Source organism: Phalacrocorax carbo, chromosome 2 (genome assembly GCF_963921805.1).
Source record: "Phalacrocorax carbo chromosome 2, bPhaCar2.1, whole genome shotgun sequence".
In the NCBI taxonomy this organism is placed as follows: domain Eukaryota; kingdom Metazoa; phylum Chordata; class Aves; order Suliformes; family Phalacrocoracidae; genus Phalacrocorax; species Phalacrocorax carbo.
In genome coordinates, this window is record NC_087514.1 from 67,259,956 (window position 1) to 67,278,225 (window position 18,270).

General features: G+C 38.2%; 1 protein-coding gene across 3 annotated transcripts in view; it reads left to right on the forward strand.

Moving 5' to 3' along the window:
- The window catches only part of INVS (inversin), a 123,153-nt gene that overhangs the window by 45,311 nt on the left and 59,572 nt on the right, over window positions 1-18,270 (forward strand). For 2 of the 3 annotated variants that reach the window (XM_064443157.1, XM_064443158.1), the window contains exons 4-5: window positions 5,161-5,334; window positions 11,145-11,312. In XM_064443157.1, the coding sequence (XP_064299227.1) occupies window positions 5,161-5,334; window positions 11,145-11,312 (342 nt within the window). Of the gene's footprint in view, window positions 1-5,160; window positions 5,335-11,144; window positions 11,313-14,546; window positions 14,659-18,270 lie in introns of those variants that run through there. The other variant, XM_064443159.1, reaches the window with a different exon arrangement.

The window sequence follows — 18,270 nt, forward strand, 5'->3', positions numbered from 1 at the left end:
TCGGAAGGGTAAAAGTGAGAACTCTTATGGGTTGAGGTAAGAACAGTTTAATAATTGAAGAAAAGAAATTGTAATGAAAAAGAAAATAACAAGAGAGAAATAAAGCCCAAGAAAGACAAGTCATGCAAATGAAAAACAATTCCTCACCACCAACCAACCGATGCCCAGCCTGTCCTCAAGCAGTGCTCCCCTTGGCCAGCTTTCCCCTGGTTTATATACTGAGCATGATGAGCATATGGTGTGGAAGATCGCTTTGTCCAGTTTGGGTCAGCCATCCTGGCCGTGCTCCCTCCCAGCTTCTTGTGTATCTCCAGCCTTCTCAATCAGTAGAGCACGAGAATCTGAAAAGTCCTTGACTTAGTGTAAGTACTACTTAACAACAGCAAAAACATAAGTGTGTTATCAACATTGTTCTCATCCTAAATCCAAAACACAAGACTATACCAGCTACTAGGAAGGAAACTATCCCAGCCAAAACCAGGACATTGTGCTACCTATTACCAGAGCCAGCTTGTAGAGGTGGGTAGCATTATTAAAACCTTCCCAACAGTAATACAGAAATATGATTGCTCTAAATGTTGCAGTACAATTGAACTGTTTTGGACAGTGGATCAGCAGGAACCTGTGTCTGCCTGTTTGTTTGGGGGAAGGCTAAAACCTGGCCCAGGAGGGCTTTAGGTGCTAGGGTGGCTTCATGGTGATGCTGGAATCCTTCCCTTTCCCTGTACCCAGATGCCCATGTTAGGTTCAGTCACATACTAGATCTCCTGTTCTCCATTAGTTTGCTAGGGAAGAAGAGAACTGATCCAAGGAAAGGAAAAATAAATGTTCTTTACCTGATCTTCCCACTGCTGAGTGAAGGTACCATGGGCCAAGTTCTGTGGAAGTGGTTGAAACAGAGGCACAGGGTGACTGGGTGACTTAAAGCAGGACTGTACCAGGTTGTATAGAGCAGTGTGTTGTGAAGTGTGAGGCTAATGGTTTTAGTGCATTGGTAATACAACCATCAGTAATTTCAGTATCAATCCATGATTACAATCATAACAACACTTTTATCAGTACAGAGCTTGTTTTTATTTTAGTCTTTCACTTAAGTGACCATATGGGGTGGATTGACCTTGGCTGGTTGCCAGATGCCCACCCAGCTGCTCTTTTACTCCCCCTCTTCAACAGGCCAGGGAGAGAGAAAAGGTTGAAAAAGCTGCTTTAGATGGATGAAGAAATAAACACATTATTGTGTAGGCCTGGAAAAGTAGGTAGAAAATTGTTTACTGGCTGTTTTCCACTAGAACCTCTTCCTGCCAATAGACTCATTGAAAATACTAGACAGTTTATTTTCTGCACTAATTTGCAGTTTTGGGGATAACTTTTTCAGTTTCAGGAATAATCTGAATTCTGACAAAGTCATTGATTACAGCTAAGATTTTTCTCCCATCACTGTTTTCTCTATTGAAACATTCAGGAATGGAAAGTTTCCTGACTGCATAGCATTTAAGCTTGGGATCCAGAACTTCCTTTAAAGTCATTACTTGATGGCAGAGCAATGATTGCTTATTGAACTGTCTACCAAAATTATGTTATACTCTGTTGCATTTATATGTATATGTGGCTGAAATTTTGAAATAGCAGAAGTATTTCCTCTGATTATGCTGAAGCCAGTTGTTAGCTGCTCTCTGAATCTGTGCTGTAGTTTGCATACAGAGTTGAGTCTTCTAGCTAAAAATAATTTTAATAGAATGTAAAGGAATCTTAAGAATTAGCACTGAAACAGTAAATTTTGGCTATCAGGAACTGAGTTTTCTGTATTGGTATTGAATCCTGTTTGCTGATAATGTTTTCACAGTATAACAATCATTTTAGAGACACTATCAATATTAAGAGACCATGGACTGACGCAAAGCGCTTCATGCTGCCCAGGAATCTTTAGGTCAAGCAAATGCATTTTATATAAGTAGAAACTAGCAAGCTTAAAGACTTTTTTATAGAATTCTTGTGTATAACATGAAGAAATTCAGCTAGTAACACATTTCAGATTAAGCATACCTTTTTCCCCCTCCACTTAGTAAGACCTAAATTAAATCTGCCTTCAAGTCATGTTGATACATTGCATATTTACAAACTTGAACAGTAATTGAAGGTGGAGAATTTTTCCTTTGTCGTTAATAGGGATGGTATTATTTTCTAACAAGTAAAAGGAACACAGCAACATTCATGATATTACTAAAGAAAAGTCAGAAGAAAGAGCATGAAAAAGATCATTACTAATAGGTAATTTCAGTACAGGTGTTTTCCGAGGTGGTGGTTTAAAAAAAAAATTAAATCATTTGGAAGAAACAGAATCTTTTGTGTTCCAGAATGAGAGGATTTATTACAGATTCATTTCCTAAAGAGGAATTTGTTGGTAGCTAAGCATGCACCAGGATGATATAGTAGTAATTGGTGGAAAAATGTGTAAGAGCAAAAATAAAATACAGTATAGGGAAAGAAACTCTAATAATAAAAATGCATGTTTCCTTAGTTTTATGTAGTATTTTAACTTTGACTCTTCAGCTGAATTAATTCAAAAAGCACAATATACTTGTAAATCTTCCCATATGTAGTCATCAACAAGAGAAAATCAGGTTTTTTTCTTTCATGTGTATGCATGCACATTGAGCAGGAAATACTGAAAACAAACCAAATGTATTATCCTCTGTGATGGAGAAAAGCAGCTATATTTCTTCCAAGACTGATATTCTCTCAAGTTATTTAATGTTGTCTTCCCCCAGTCTAATTCCCAGCCACATCAAGATAAATTGTGATTTTTTGCTATTTTTTTTTCTTGTTTAATGAGTTTTGCAAATTCGTTATATATTTACCTGCAAAATATAATGGCAATAATGAGGAGTTTTTTCATCCCTAACTCATTCCAAATTTATCATTAATTCATTTTGAGTCTGTTCTGTGTGGATTAATTAGTAGTTGTGCAGACTTTATGCTGTTCTGCTTCTGTACTTCAGTGTATGCCTTGATGCGTGTCTGTATATTAAAGGAACCAAATCCTAGGTTATGCTTTCCCTGACACCCAGCAGAAGAAAGAGAATTAGTCAGTCACTACTTGCTGTGATGCCATTGAAGAGTACAGTAGCCATGCTGTCTCTGGCAAGAGAAGTTTGCATTATCAGGCAGGTTTATGGTAAGGTTTTTGGCAGACTTTTCCTGCATGCTTTTATTGAAGAGCAAGGACCGATGACAATAAACTGTAGAAGCAGGAAGAGGTTACTTTGTGTGAGCTTATTCATGATTTGCTTTCCCTGTTTTTGCATTTTAAAATAAAATAGTGTAGCAGGGGGAAAAAACCCACATTCATTTATTTTAGGCATGCTTGGTGAAATCCATTCTGCCCACATAAAGCTCAGCTCTTCCATTTTTATTAGACAAAGAGCAGAACACTAATATACATAAAATCTGCCCTTCCAATGTTTATGGTTGCCATGAAAAAGGAAACTAGAATATTTTTATGCCCTGGCACTGGATACTGTGCAGGCCTCTGGAATCCTTTGGCCCATCTCTACCCTACAATTCTGCTGACAAATGGATTCACAGTTCTGAGTCTTATGATATACAGAAGTGCCCCTATTCATTAGCACTGCTTGCACTTGTCTACATGGTTATCTTTTTTCCATTGTTTTTCCAAAGACAGCCTAAAGGGACTAAGTTAACATTTATTTATAAAAGAATTGTAGCAGACTGAAATATGTTAATTTGCAGGTAGTTCCATAAGCAGAAGAATCCAAAGACATGACTTCTATTGATTTGAGTGTCACCTTTCCTGTGTACATTGTCTAATAAAGCTACATCAGATGTTGCAGCTTTCCCCTGAGTGGGGGGAATTTGTACAATTTCTCTTCTTTTCTGAGCTTTCTATTTTAATTATATTTATAGGTAATTGATACTTCTCCTTAAACTGTGTGTAAAATGTCTTAAACTGTCTATATGGCAAAACCTAATATATTGGGAAACACTGGGAGACGGTGAGCAAAACTGGGAGATAGCACACTCCTTTCACTTTAGGCAAGGTTGAAAGTGTGGGGAAAGAATAGGGATGTTTAAAACATGATCACACAAGTTAGATCCAGATGTTTTGCTTTAATGAGTTATCACTCCAGCTGTTACTGGTTCTTGACTGAAACTTAACTGCTGAAGATGGTTTGAAAAACCCAGCAGACTGTGTTGAAGTGATGTGGAAGCATCAAAACGTCACATGTAACATCTCTGTTATAGAGAAGAACAACTTCCAAGCAAGGGGCACTAGCAAGTCAAGGCTGGCTATACCTTAAATCACTACAGTTTCTTCATGATTTCATGATTATATCTCTGATTTTTGACTGGCTTCTTCAATGATTTGAGAAATAAAACTGGAGCTTTTTCTTTGGGATCCACCCTCAGTTATTAGTCACAAGAGAATTTCTACGTTGTTTCTTTTGAAAACCTAGTAAGTCCAGAGTGTTAAGTATTTTAAATATGTTGCAACGCTAGCTGTCCCATCCATTTATCATGCATACAGTAGACCAAAACTCATATACAGTTCCCAATTTAAAAACATAAGAAACAATCACTTTTCCATATAGTTTATCTTTCTGAATCATTCCCTAGAATATTTTTATGCCCTGGCACTGGATACTGTGAGGGCCTCAGGAATCCTTTGGCCCATCTGCACCCTATCATTCTGCTGACAAAGTGATTCACAATTCTGAGTCTTACTTTCATTTTGAAAATTTTAATCTTTCTTCATGTTCAGTTTTATTCCTCATCTGATAACTGTCTACCTTGCTAAAAATGAGCATATAATGGTCTTATTTCAGTTTTTACGTGATGTTTATTGAGGTTAAACTGTCAAGAAACTGACAGTATTGCAGAATTTTCAGTATTACTGAACCCTGTCCTACACATTCTGCTAATGGAAGATATGTATCTAATACCAAGTAGCAAAATAGACTTAAAAATGAAGTTAATGTTTTTTAAACAAAAAATCTTCATTAGATGTTTCCAAAGATTAGAGCTGTTTTGGTGTGGTTTTTTAGGCACTAGGTATTGTAATACAAAAGTAAATATATCTAAACAGTATCATCATTTGGTTTGGTAAACTGGAATAAATTTTTGATATTTTTCTTTACCCAGGGAAATTACCGCTTCATGAAACTTCTACTCGCTCGTAGAGGGAATTGGATGCAGAAGGACTTAGAGGATATGACACCATTACATTTAACTACACGTCATAAAAGCCCAAAATGTTTAGCTTTATTGCTAAAACATATGGCACCTGGAGAAGTGGATACCCAGGACAGAAACAAGGTAAAAATACTGCTTATTTTAAGTCAATGCTTGTAGCAGTGTTAGAGATTGGTGTTAAATGAAACAGTTGTGCGTGAAAAATTATTTCAGTCACAACAAACTTTTTCTGAGTCTTCAAAATAGTGGCTAATGCTGGTATTAGTATTTCTAAAGGTGATCATTATAACATTTTCCTGACAATGATGATGTAAAAGTTCATTGCAATGAGTTCATTGACATTCTTGTAGAGAGTGCATAAAATAATAGAGGATTCAAAAGCCACTGGTTTTAAGGTCTAAGTCGTTCTGTAACATTGTGATCCTTGTTAGAGTCTGGATAGCATGTGCTTATCTTGCTTTTCTTCCTTGGAAGAACCCTACATTTAGAATCACTTTGCTGAGTCACAAGCAAACTTTGTGCAAAAGTCATTCATAGTATTTGTCAATACCAAAGGTAAGTTTAAAAAAAAAAAAAAAAAAAAGAAATTCCTCTGGTGCTGAGCTGAATGCAGGGCAGGTTTGCTGTTGGCAGACATCCCTCCTGAGCTGGGGCCACTAAAATGCTGGTGATATTGACACAACTGTCCATACGTGCTATCTTTAGAAATGTGTGGTGGGTTAGCTTTGGAAAGCAGTCAAATGCCCACCCAGCCGCTCTCTCTCCCCCCCTTCAACGGGATAGGTGGAGAAAATAGGTCAAAAAAGCTAATGGATTGAGATAAAGGCAGGAAGGTTGATTGCTAGTTACTGTCACAGGCAAAACAGACTTGACTTAAAGAAAATTAGTTCCATTTGTTGCCAGTTAAAATAGTTTTGTACAGTGAGAAACAGAGACAAAAATCAGAACACCACCTTCAAGCCACCACTACCACCCCTTTTTTCCTGGCTCAGTTTTACTCCTTCATTTCCACTCCTTCACTTCCATCCACAAAGATGGTCTAAGGGTAAAGATATCCAGAAATTAAATCTATCTGGTTGACTGTCCTTTCTTCTGTATCTCTGTAAGTAAAAATGGACAATTTTTAGGGTCTCCTAGTCATACATGACTTTTTAGCCTGGAATAGAATGTGATGTCATTTGTCAAGAAGATTTTCCTACAGGGACAATAAAAAATATCAAGTTGTCTTTTTATTATTGTTATTGTTATCATAAAATGGACCAATTGGCAGCAGAAGGTCTGCTATCAATGCACATGTACTGTTGCTTCCATGAATGCATCGTTTAGTGAGAGGGATGTGATGATGAAGTTGATTGACATTCTGGCATGAGACTTTCATTTGAAGCAGAGCACCAGTTCATCACTTTGACATTTGTTTTGTGAAACTGCAGACTTACTCGGGAGAAAATGTAATCTTAACATCTTTAGAGCTTTACATTACTGCCTTCCTAGAATAAAGTCCTTCAGACTAATTTTCTGCATCTGTAGTGACAACCGTTGCTTGAAAGGCCAGGAAATCTCTAGGTGACTTTCCAGGTATATCATATAGTGTATGTATTGTCATGAGTTGTCACATGTCCCTTTGCAAAGTCAAGTCATACTCTACCACATCAATAAAATTACCAGCCTGCTTCAGAAGTACACTGACTTCTAAGAGCCTCAGGAAATAATCTACTGATGGTTGTTAAAAGGACTATCATTAAAATAACCAGCCAGAAGTGATGACGGATCTTAGAAGGAAAGTGGTGCAGTTCTTAAAACAACTCATTTACTGTTACACTTCATACAGAGAGGTACTGCCACAGTCCACAGTAATAGCATACTAACCCATTTTAAAAGAAGGAATAATTATTTAGCATATAGTAACTGTGTTTTTTTGTGGTGCTCAGATTAGTGTGCTTATTAAGTTTTAGAGGTTAGCAATGCTTGATTTAAATCTGATGTGAAATATTTGCCTCCATTAGCATTGATAGTCAGGTATGAGGAGACGTAGGACTTTCACACAGTCCTGACAGACATTCTAGGTGAAGGATTTCTTGTGTTCCACGTACGTTTTGAACAGAACAGATTCATCCCTCTCATTGGCATGCTTGATGCATGTTCTGTTTGGGAGATGATCACATTGCCTTTAGTAGACAGATTTCTAGTAATTATTGCAGACCTGTTAGTCTGGGAATATCTGGTTTAAATTTCATGTGCTTGAGCAGTTTGTGTGTCCTGAAATCTGAGACTTCTTTCAAAGAACCCAGAGATATGAATGTTGCCTAAGCCCAATTTTTTCTGCAAGGATATAGTAACAGGAAGTGAGACACTGAGTATAGATAGCAAAAGAAAGACCAAAAAACAATTATGTAACTGCCATTGGCAAGGTAGGCATGGTATTAGATACAACTGGAACTGTTACCGATGATGGAGGCTTATCCAGCATTGACCAGGAAGGGCTCACTCTTACAATTTGTAAGTGATCTTGGAACTGGTGCACAAACTCTCCCCAGCAGGCAGTAATCTACCACTGATTCAAATGTGAGTGTCCTGATCAAGTGTATTTGGATGAACTGATAACCAATACACCAGCTTGGCAATGCTGGTCTTTGTGGAAATCATCATTCCATATCTCATGTACTGGGTTTTCATTCTACCACAAGATGATACAGCAAGAGGAGGGGACTGGGCTTTCTGGTGAGGTAAGTGCTTAAACTCAGACATCCTTACCTGATTTTATCATCTAGGAAGCAGGATAAGACAGCTGCAAGCCCGGTTTCCAACAAATGAATCTTCTGTCCCCTCTGGACAATGGAGTTTAACCAGCCAGTGCCCTAGCAATCAGCTGTTTGCTTTCCAGGATATTCTAACATGTATCATGGAAACCCTGGCTATAATTACGGCAGTCATTCTGGAGAGGTCATGCTGACTTCCTGACCACGTTAGTGAATTAACAAAGGTATATGGAAACGAGCCAAAACCTTTTAGGAACCTTGCCTGTTGTTTAGCAGATTTCCAAGGCAGTATTAAAGCATTGCCAGATTTCCCACAAAATGTAGAGCACTTTTATTCCAGTTAGTGTCATGAGTAGCCACAGTAGCAAAGACGGAATTCAGGTTGATGAAAGGTGGTCTCAGGGAAAGAGTACAACACGTCTGACCCTGTTGGGCATATAGCTTATTCGTTTCCTGTACGGCAACTGTGCGCATCAAGATTGTCAAATATAATTTCTGAACATGAGAGGGAACAACTGGCTTTTACATCTACTTCCACATAGGCAGCTGATTAAAAAGCAGCTTGTAGGTGAGAGAAGCCAGTAAACCAAGGCTGCATTGGCCTCCTGGTAATAAAAAGCTTTTGCTTTCATTGTACCTGTCAGTTTCTAGGGATACTGGCCAGCTTCACTTAAGAAATATAATTTGTTAACTTACTACAAATTTCTACTGCTAGAGGTTTTTTCAGTACAAATCCTAACAGACTGTGATGATTTGAAGATGCTTTATGGTGCTAGGCTGTATGTTGTATGTGGTGTCAGTTACCAGACCTTTCCTTGCAGTCCCTCCAGTTATGTCTTAGAATGAGCTTTTTTTCAGTGAACTACCAAGTAGACAAAAAGGTTGTGCTGTCTATTGTGTTCAGTTTTGGGCCCCTCAGTGCAAGAAAGGCATTGGGGTGCTAGAGCATGTCCAGAGAAGGGCAACAAAGCTGATGAAGGATCTGGAGAGCAGGTCTTTTGAGGAGAGGTTGAGGGAACTGGGGTTGTTTAGTGTGGAGAAGAGGAGGCTGAGGTGAGACCTTATCGCTCTCTACAGCTACCTGAAAGGAGGTTGTAGTGAGGTGGGTGCTGGTCTCTTCTCCCACGTTACTAGTGATAGAACGAGAGGAAATGGCTTCAAGCTGCATCAGGGGAGGTTTAGATTTGATATACGTTTACTGAAGGGGTGGTCAGGCATTGGAACAGGCTGCCCAGGGAGGTGGTAGAGTCACCATCCCTGGAGGTATTTAGAAGACGTGTAGATGTGGCACTTCAGGGCATGGTTTAGGAGACATGGAAGTGTTGGGTTGATGGTTGGACTTGATGATCCTAGAGGTCTTTTCCAACATTAATGATTCTATGATTCTACTAAACTAATAGCTTAAAACAACAAACAAAAAGTAGTCTCCTTTTTGCCTTCCTCCTTTTCAGAGATGTTAAGGGTATGAAAATGAACTCGTACATTCTATCTCACTGTTCAAGGATGTTAATCCAGGGTATCTCAGGCTTATATACAAATGTCCCACAGCAGTTATTTCTCTCAGTTTTCAAATCAAAGTGCCATGTTATGTTTTGCAGTAGTGAGGCGGGGAGCAAGATGGGGAAATAAAATTCATTCTGTATCTTACAGCCCTCTGCTACTTGGCAGTTGGGAGAGATCTGCTTGATAAATAAAATACTTGTTAATATACCAACATTTTGGTGTTTAGAAAAACCCCACACATTGGTTTGCTTATGTAATTATGAACATCCATAATGCTTGTAAAAAAACCACTGGCAGTCAGGAATTGGCAATAGTAACATGGATTACCTTTTGATGTCCTTTTGATTGGACTGCCATGGGTCAGTGGGCATTAGATTCAGTAATTAGATTCAACCTCAGTTCTGAGTGATCAAGGACAGTGCAGTAAGTCAAAACCTTTGCTCAGGATGGATCCAAGCCCAGCATCAGTATTCAGTGCCGTCTTCCTGTAGTGGACAGTAATCTTGTTACATGCTTCTCATGAATTTGTGTTACTCCAAGAGATTTCCAGGTCTAAGAGGGACCAAACTAACTACTGCATTTGTTCTATAGTGCAGCTCTGCTGCTGAGGCCTGCTTCAGGTGATCATTCTAAGTTGGACATGATTGCTTAATACCAAGCTCAGATATTGTCTCCAGGTCTGAAATTGCTGCACCCGATGGCATTGCCCTGGTGGCTGGCTAAGTAGCATGGACGGTATTCTCCTGCCACAGTCCAAGAAATCCTTGTCTGAAGCAACTAATCTCCTACCAGAAATACTTACATTCTAAGCCAAAGGGAATGTGAGTCTCATGTAAGATGGTGTAGCTTAGACCTAATTCAGACCTCAGTAGCAAAGATTGTGACTATCTACTACTCAGACAGATGGGCCTTTTGTTCAGTTTTGTTTAAGGCCTGTTTTACACTGATTTTGAGTTGTCTCCAACTCTAGGTACATGTGCTCTGTTTTCTGCCAGTCCTCTTTACTGAACTGTAACAAAAGATTGCTCATTTACCCATTCTTTAAAGCTGATTTAACCTATGGTCCCTCCCCTCTGCTCAGCGCTGGTGGCAGCACAAATGGAATGCCGTGTCTCCTTCAGAGTTCTCCAGTACAGTAAGGGCATGGACATGCTGGAGTGAGTCCAGTGGAGAGCCATAAAGATGATTTAAAAGATTGGAGCATCTGACATCAAGGAGAGGCTGAGAGACCTGTGAACGTTTAGCCTGAAGAAAACACAGTTCAGGGGTGATTTTACCAATATGTATAAATATCTGATGGGAGGCAGTAAAGAAGATGGAGCCAGGCTGTTCTGAATGGTCTCCAGTGAACAGACAAGATACAAGGGCCACAAGTTGAAATATATTAAATTCTGCTTAAAACTGAGAAAATATTTTTTTACTATGAGAGAGGTCAAACTCTGGAACAGAGGTTGTGGAGTCTTTATCTGGGGAGATAACTAAAAATCTGACTGGACAGTGACCTGATCAACCTGTTGTAGTTGACCCTGCTTTGAGCAAAGCAGTTGGACTAAGTGATTTCTTTCATTCTGTGAAAATATAGTAAAATCATATTTCAGGTTCTAACCAACTTTCTTTTTCATCTTACATTCATTTTTCAAAATGTTTGTAAAACTTGTGAATATTGTGTTCCAGCAAACTGCATTGCATTGGAGTGCCTACTACAATAACCCAGAGCATGTGAAACTTCTCATAAAACATGATTCAAATATTGGAATTCCTGATATTGAAGGAAAAATCCCACTTCACTGGGCAGCTAACAACAAGGACCCTAGTGCAATTCACACAGTGAAATGTATTCTGGTAAGAAAGTCTGTTATGTATATAACACTTTATATTTATTGCTTTACTCTGGTAGAAATATTCCTTATTCTCTTGAAATCTTTCATTTTAGTCCACTGACTCTCTGAGAATGAACTCGTTTGCTTTTCCTAATATCCAGAATTTTGTAAGAAATCATCTTAAAATATTTTTGTTCCTTTTAAAGGGGTTTCTTCTGAGTTCTGTGGGTGAATATCTTTGCTCTAACTCTTGAACTATATATATTCTCTTAATTAGTTTGATGTGTATAACTATTCCTTTGAGGGGTGACGGAGGGAGGAAGGGATTGCAAGTTCTCCTAGTTAAAATGTCCAGTCATATTGCTCATCTCAGTTGCATCTTGCAGACTGATTTCTTTGTTGTGTCTTCATTATTTGAAAGTTTCTTTCTAGTTAACTGTACTGAGAAGTCTAATTCAATTTGGTCTTTTGAGTCAGAATTCTGGAAAATATTTGATCAATTATCTGTAAGCCCATGATCAGTTTATTGAGAGACTTTCCAAATATTTTTGTGTATGGATTTAATAATTTTTTCTTGATGGTACATTTTCTCTTTCTGCAGTAGTTCAGTTTAATTTTCTACGCAGACAGTTAAAATTAGTACAATGAAATCGTGTGCTCAGCTTGATTTTTACCTTGATTTTTATTCTGTGGAAACCTCTGAACTTCACTATCATGGAAAGATACAGAAGTGTCAGTTGAATTTTTCTCTCATATTACAACAATTTATATCTTTCTTTCAAATATTTTTCAGAACTAAACACATATTGATTGTAAGCTAACTACAATGTCTGTTTGCCTTATTAGCTTGCAAGTTGAGAACTTACTTGTGGCACATAAAAATTTGCTTTGCTTTTCTCCAAATCATATTGATAATCTTACAGTTACTGATACTTTTTTTTTTTTACTGCAAAAATAGTTTCTGAGAAGTTTCCAATGTTAAATTCTGTGTTATTTCTGTATTACTTCTGTTTATTCAGGATATTTGTGATTTGGACTTAGTTGTGAAATAATTTGTCACAAACAAAATTTCATCACAAACTTTTAGTTTTTATATACCATCTACTTTTCTGCCACGCTAGAGAAATAAATTTGCTAGAATATAGGTGAGGATTACTGTATCCAAATACAGACTTTTTCAAATGTTAGATAGTCAAGGTAAATGTTTTTAAAAGTTGTGGTGGGTTGGCCCCAGCCAAGTGTGTAACATTCACTCACTCCCCTCTTGCAAGGCTGGGAGAAAATAGAAGGAAGGCAAGAAGACTCATGGATTAAGATAAGGACGGTTTAGTATGGAAAGCAACAGCTGCATGTAAAAAAAGGAATTTATTCACTGCTTCCCATCAGCAGGCAGATGTTAGCCACTCCCAGGAAAGTGGAAAAAGAGCTTCAGCGTGCTCAGCGGTTGCTTGGGAAGACAATTGGTGTAGCCATGAGCATCCCCCTTGCCTCCTCCTTTCCCTGAGCTATTTTTGCTGAGCATGATGTTATGTGGTATGGAATATTGCTTGGGTCAATTCAGGTCAGCTGTCCCCTCTGTGTCCCCTCCCAGTCTCTTGCCTACCCCCAGCCTACTCATCTGGGGGAGCAGGGGAGCAGGACAGGACAGGGCATGAAGAAGAGAAATCCTTGATGCTGTGCAAGCACTATTCAGTAACAGCCAAAACATGGATGTATTATCAACAGTTTTAATCACAAATACAAAGCCCAGCACCATACCTGCTGCTGTGAGGAAAATTAACTCCATCCCAGCCAGGTGCACTACAAAAGGTCAAAAATACCTGTCTTCTTACTGAAGGTGTTCTCGAAGATTCTCTTTAAGTAGTACAGAATCATGATCAGGTCCAGGTTTTTTGGTTCTTTTCTCATACTCTGACAGTTGAAAGAGTGTACTCTTGATTCCATCTAGGCTTTGTCATGCATCAGTTAAATTGTTTATATTCCAAATACTTATATTTGCTTATTGATGGAGTAAGATGGTAACAATTTTAAGTGAACAAGCAATTGAGCTTACGGAATATGCTCTAAAAGCTGATGATACAGAAACATTGTTACTAGGGAATCCATCTGTTGATTGAATCTATTGTTGAGTATAAAATACCTTCTTTTGTTGCCAGTGGTGCCACTGAGTTTGATCCTTTAGTAAGATCTTGTCTTCTCTCCAAACTGAAGTGTTTTTCTTACTTGTCTTGATATATATCTACCTAGCAGAGCTCACAATCTTCCTCTCCTTTCTTAGCTACTTTTTGCCATATTACCCAGTTCCAGATCTATTGCCCAAACATCACCTTTGATTCTCATTCCCCTCTGGGTCTTCACATCCAGCTTAACTTCACAGTTTTTCACATTCTTTCTGCATGATATTTCTAATGTATGTACCCATACAGTTAAAATCTCTGTCATCTTGTGTCTTAACTTACGTAATTGCATTTCTAAGTTCAGAGGATATTGTCTTGTAGTGAGAGCAATGTAGAAGGCCTGTGACTCTGTGTCATTGTTGCCTCTCCGTTTTTTTAATCACATCCAGCACAAACCATTTGCCTTTGCTTTCATGACAGAGCACTATAAGCTGTAAGCTATGTGCCATTGCTCAGATAGCAGTCAGATATTGACATCTACCACTGGTCAGTCTGCACTGGCAGCCTTTGTTGCCTGCTGACTAAGTTGACACTGCTGCTGCTGTTTCTCTCATGTTATCTTTAACACTCAAGAAGAATTCCCCAGAAAATTATTTTTCTCTAGTGTCCGACTCAGAATTCTTGAGTGCTGCTTTACAAAAACTTAACTGAAATTAAGCTGCTGGTTTTATTGAGACCACAGCCTATGATACTGAAAAATACCATCTTGTTTTTCTGTGGTCTGCCATCTGGATGTGCCCATTTGTTGTCTCCCGTTTATAAATTCATAACATTAAGGGTCATCTTTCTGTTTGATGTTCATTTAGTACTTAGCCCATTGGGCTTGTCAAAATAAACAATAATGAAAAGAGCTCAACTGAATGCTGAAGAAGTAGGCTGGGTTTACAGGGGAGACAGTTATGCACGAATTGGTTATATCTAATATTGAAACCCATGAAATAACAGCAAAAACAGAACTCATGACATATTTAGAAAGTAAATATGTGAAGTAGAGAGAAACTATAATCTGGGGATCCTCTCATGGTCAACTTCCTTTTCCACCTTTCCAGATTCAGCAGTGCTTGGTTACATGAAAAACGTTGGGAAGATTTAAGGAGAAAAGAACAGAATAAGTGTCCATTAATATGATGGAAGCAACTGCTTAGTACTCTCTGTCTATTTTGTATCTCTTCTCTTTATTTATTCTTCATGGTAAGAGACATGACATTTATTTATACAACACTTTCCATTATTGCCTACAATCCCATTGTTCTAATTGCCGCAGAAAAATGCATAGCTTCTATTTCTTCAGTGTGTTGTGCTTAAAATATTAATATAATATGACAGTTTAATTATAGCTAGTTTTACACCAAAACCACTTAAAATCCAAAGAAATTATACTCTTGAATGTAGGGAGAAAGAGGCCTAGAAAATTTTAGTTTAAGTGGCCACAAATTTCAAAACACATGAGTACTTTTAGACTAGAAAATAAATAGTGACTTTGTCATTTAAAGATTCTTTACCATATTGCAAAAGTAACAATTTTGACTGTGGGGGTATGTTCTGGGGAACATCAGTGACTTCAAGCCAGGAGTTTTAGGAGTCATTTATTTAATATGTTGTGCTTTTAGAAGGCTTGAAAATTAGCTTTCCAGATTACATCAATAAATTATAGGTAAAGTGAAGAAGCATTTATTTTCTTGTTTGTCCATTTTGGTCCTCTGGTGGAGTTAGAATATCACTAATAGCTTCTGTGCATATCATAATTCATTTTTAGTCATTCTTGAAAGTGGTTCTCATAAAGATCACTTCTGAATTTTTGTCTCTCCTCCCCCTGCTGAGCTCTTTGAATAGACAGAAAGTATGCATATTATCAGTTAGCTTTCCCCTGAGAATTATTGAAGCTAAGGAAGAACATAAAACTTCACTTTTCACTGTAATGGCTCAGATAAATACTTTTGAATGCTTATTAAAGAATTGTTATTCATGCTTTGATTATTGTGGTTTGTGCATGTAACAGTATTAACTTTTGCATTTTTTAGTTGAGATTCACATTTATTAATTTTTAATGTTTTTAATAGATTATCTGTTATTGTCCTAGTGGCTAGATATAGTCAGGAACTACAGTATGTTTCAAGTATGTTAATTTTTTCTCAAGCAAAACATGGCTGACACTACTGATGTCTAAAACTCTAGTACAGTTTCTTTATATGTAAGACAGGCAACTAAAGAGCATTTACATGCAGTATATAAAGTATATACATGTGTAACTTTAGAAAACTTATAATAATCAAATATTAGGAGGTTTAAGTTGACAGTGTTAGAAAGTAAGACAGTAAGAAACAAAGAATCAAGGTATTGCAGAGTTGAGGTTTCTACTGCAGTATTAATTTAGCCAGATTGCACATAGGAAAGATGGTTAAATATAACTCTAAATGTATTTTTTTCTAATAAAATATCTATTTTGATCTATTAAATAGGACATATAGAATGTACAACCTTGGTCAATTAATATTTGGATAGAAACCATAGCTCTGGAATTTCCTGACTTTCTGGTCCTTGATTTATCATTTTCAATGTTAGACATTCATTTCCTATGTAATAGTTACAGCATTTCAAACAATGCAGATAGAGGTGGCAAATAGGTTATGTGTATGGCAAATAGGCCAATATGTGTACCTAGTGAAGTCAACAGGAAAAATGCAATTAGTTTAGTGAGAAGGGGATCAGGAACTTGCCTTAACTGTTAACCAGCTGCACTCATCACAATCTCTCACTCCTCTTTCATAAGTGTGTTTTAAGACATAGTATGGCTCTGTAGTTTGAGAAGGATTGGTTTTCTCAGTTATCATGGGTTAAAATCCACCTGAGTGCTGGAAGTTAAAAATCTCAGGGCTACATTCCTTTCTTCTTTTCCACAAGTTCCCATGACTTCAGTGAATTGTTCTGAATCGTTGGAGATAGAACAGCAGACTTACGCCCTATAGTTTATTTAAGCCCTTGTTTTGACGTTCTGTTTCTGCTGTAGATGTTTGGTGTCTGCATCCTGAGTTTCCATTGTTCTATTATTTGCCATTTTCTTTAGAGATATCTCTTTTTTTCAAGAAAGTGAAGTTTAAAGTTGGTATTTCATGGGCCTTTATGATATTTGCCATTTGGAGATCTCTGCAATGCTAAGATGACATTCATTTGTACCTGTTCAGTTCTTTTGCCTGAGAAAGGAAGTCATGAAGAGGAACCTGTCTAGAAAAAAGTTGATGAGAGAGGAAATTACCATAATACGAAACTATATAGCTAGGAGCCTTATACGAAAGTAATTTAGCATGTTTTTTAAGAAAATGTGATTAGAAGTCAAGTTAAATCTATTATGTTATGTGATCAAATGACTAATCACAATACTTGAAAAGATTTTTTTTAATTCAAAATTAAGCCTATAACAAGTAGATGCTGGATGAGGGGATTGAGTGCGCCCTCAGTAAGTTTGCAGATGACACCAAGCTGGGCAGGAGTGTTGATCTGCTGGAGGATAGGAAGGCTCTGCAGAGGGACCTGGACAGGCTGGATTGATGGACCGGAGCCAACAGCATGAGATTCAACAAGGCCAAGTGCTGGGTCCTGCACTTGGGTCACAACAACCCCATGCAACGCTCCAGGCTTGGGGAAGAGCGGCTGGAGAAGGACCTGGGGGTGCTGGTTGGCAGCCACTGAACATGAGCCAGCAGTGTGCCCAGGTGGGCAAGAAGGCCAACAGCATCCTGGCTTGTATCAGGAATAGTGTGGCCAGCAGGAGGAGGGAGGTGATCGTGCCCCTGTACTCGGCACTGGTGAGGCCGCACCTCGAGTACTGTGTGCAGTTTTGGGCCCCTCAGTACAAGAAGGAAATTGAGTTGCTGGAGCATGTCCAGAGAAGGGCAATGAAGCTGGGGAAGGGTCTGGAGAGCAAGTCTTTTGCGGAGAGGTTGAGGGAACTGGGGTTGTTTAGTGTGGAGAAGAGGAGGCTGAGGGGAGACCTAATTGCTCTCTACAACTACCTGAAAGGAGGTTGTAGCGAGGCGGGGTCGGTCTCTTCTCCCTAGTAACAGGAGAGGAAATGGCTTCAAGCTGCGCCAGGGGAAGTTTAGGTTGGATATTAGGAAAAACTTCTTCACCGAAAGGGTTGTCAGGCATTGGAACAGGCTGCCCAGGGAGGTGGTGGAGTCTCCATCCCTGGAGTATTTAAAAGAACGGCAGACGTGGTGCTTGAGGATATGGTTTAGTGGTGGACTTGGCAGTGATAGGCTAGTGGTTGGACTCGATGATCATAAGGGTCTTTTCCAACCTTAACAATTCTATGATTCTATGATTCTATGATTCTATTAGAAGTACTCTCTAACTTACTTCTATCCTGTCGGGTAGAGACCATGGCATCTCATTTAGAAATACTCTGATAGTCATGCTAGAAAAGTATTATAATGAAAGCCATAAGATTAAATTGTACAAAAAGGGGAGTGTCCTACGAGAAAAATATGAAGATATATATGTTGTGTTCAACTTAGAAAATCAGGTAAGAAGATCCAGTTATTTTCACAAGAGCCTGAGTTAGTCTTTTAAAGATCTGTGTAAGGAGCCACTTCCACAACAGACTGGTAAAACTACAGGACAGGTACCAAAAGTCAGGCCTTGTACAATAATTGAGTATAAAAAAACTCCGTAAGAAATACTTGAAAATAGCCTATACTGTAATAAAAGATTTGGTTGTAGAGCTATTTCCTACTGAACAAGGTCAGTTTATCTCATTATAAGAATGAAACAATATCTGGAAAAAGTATATAGTTTTTCTTTTCA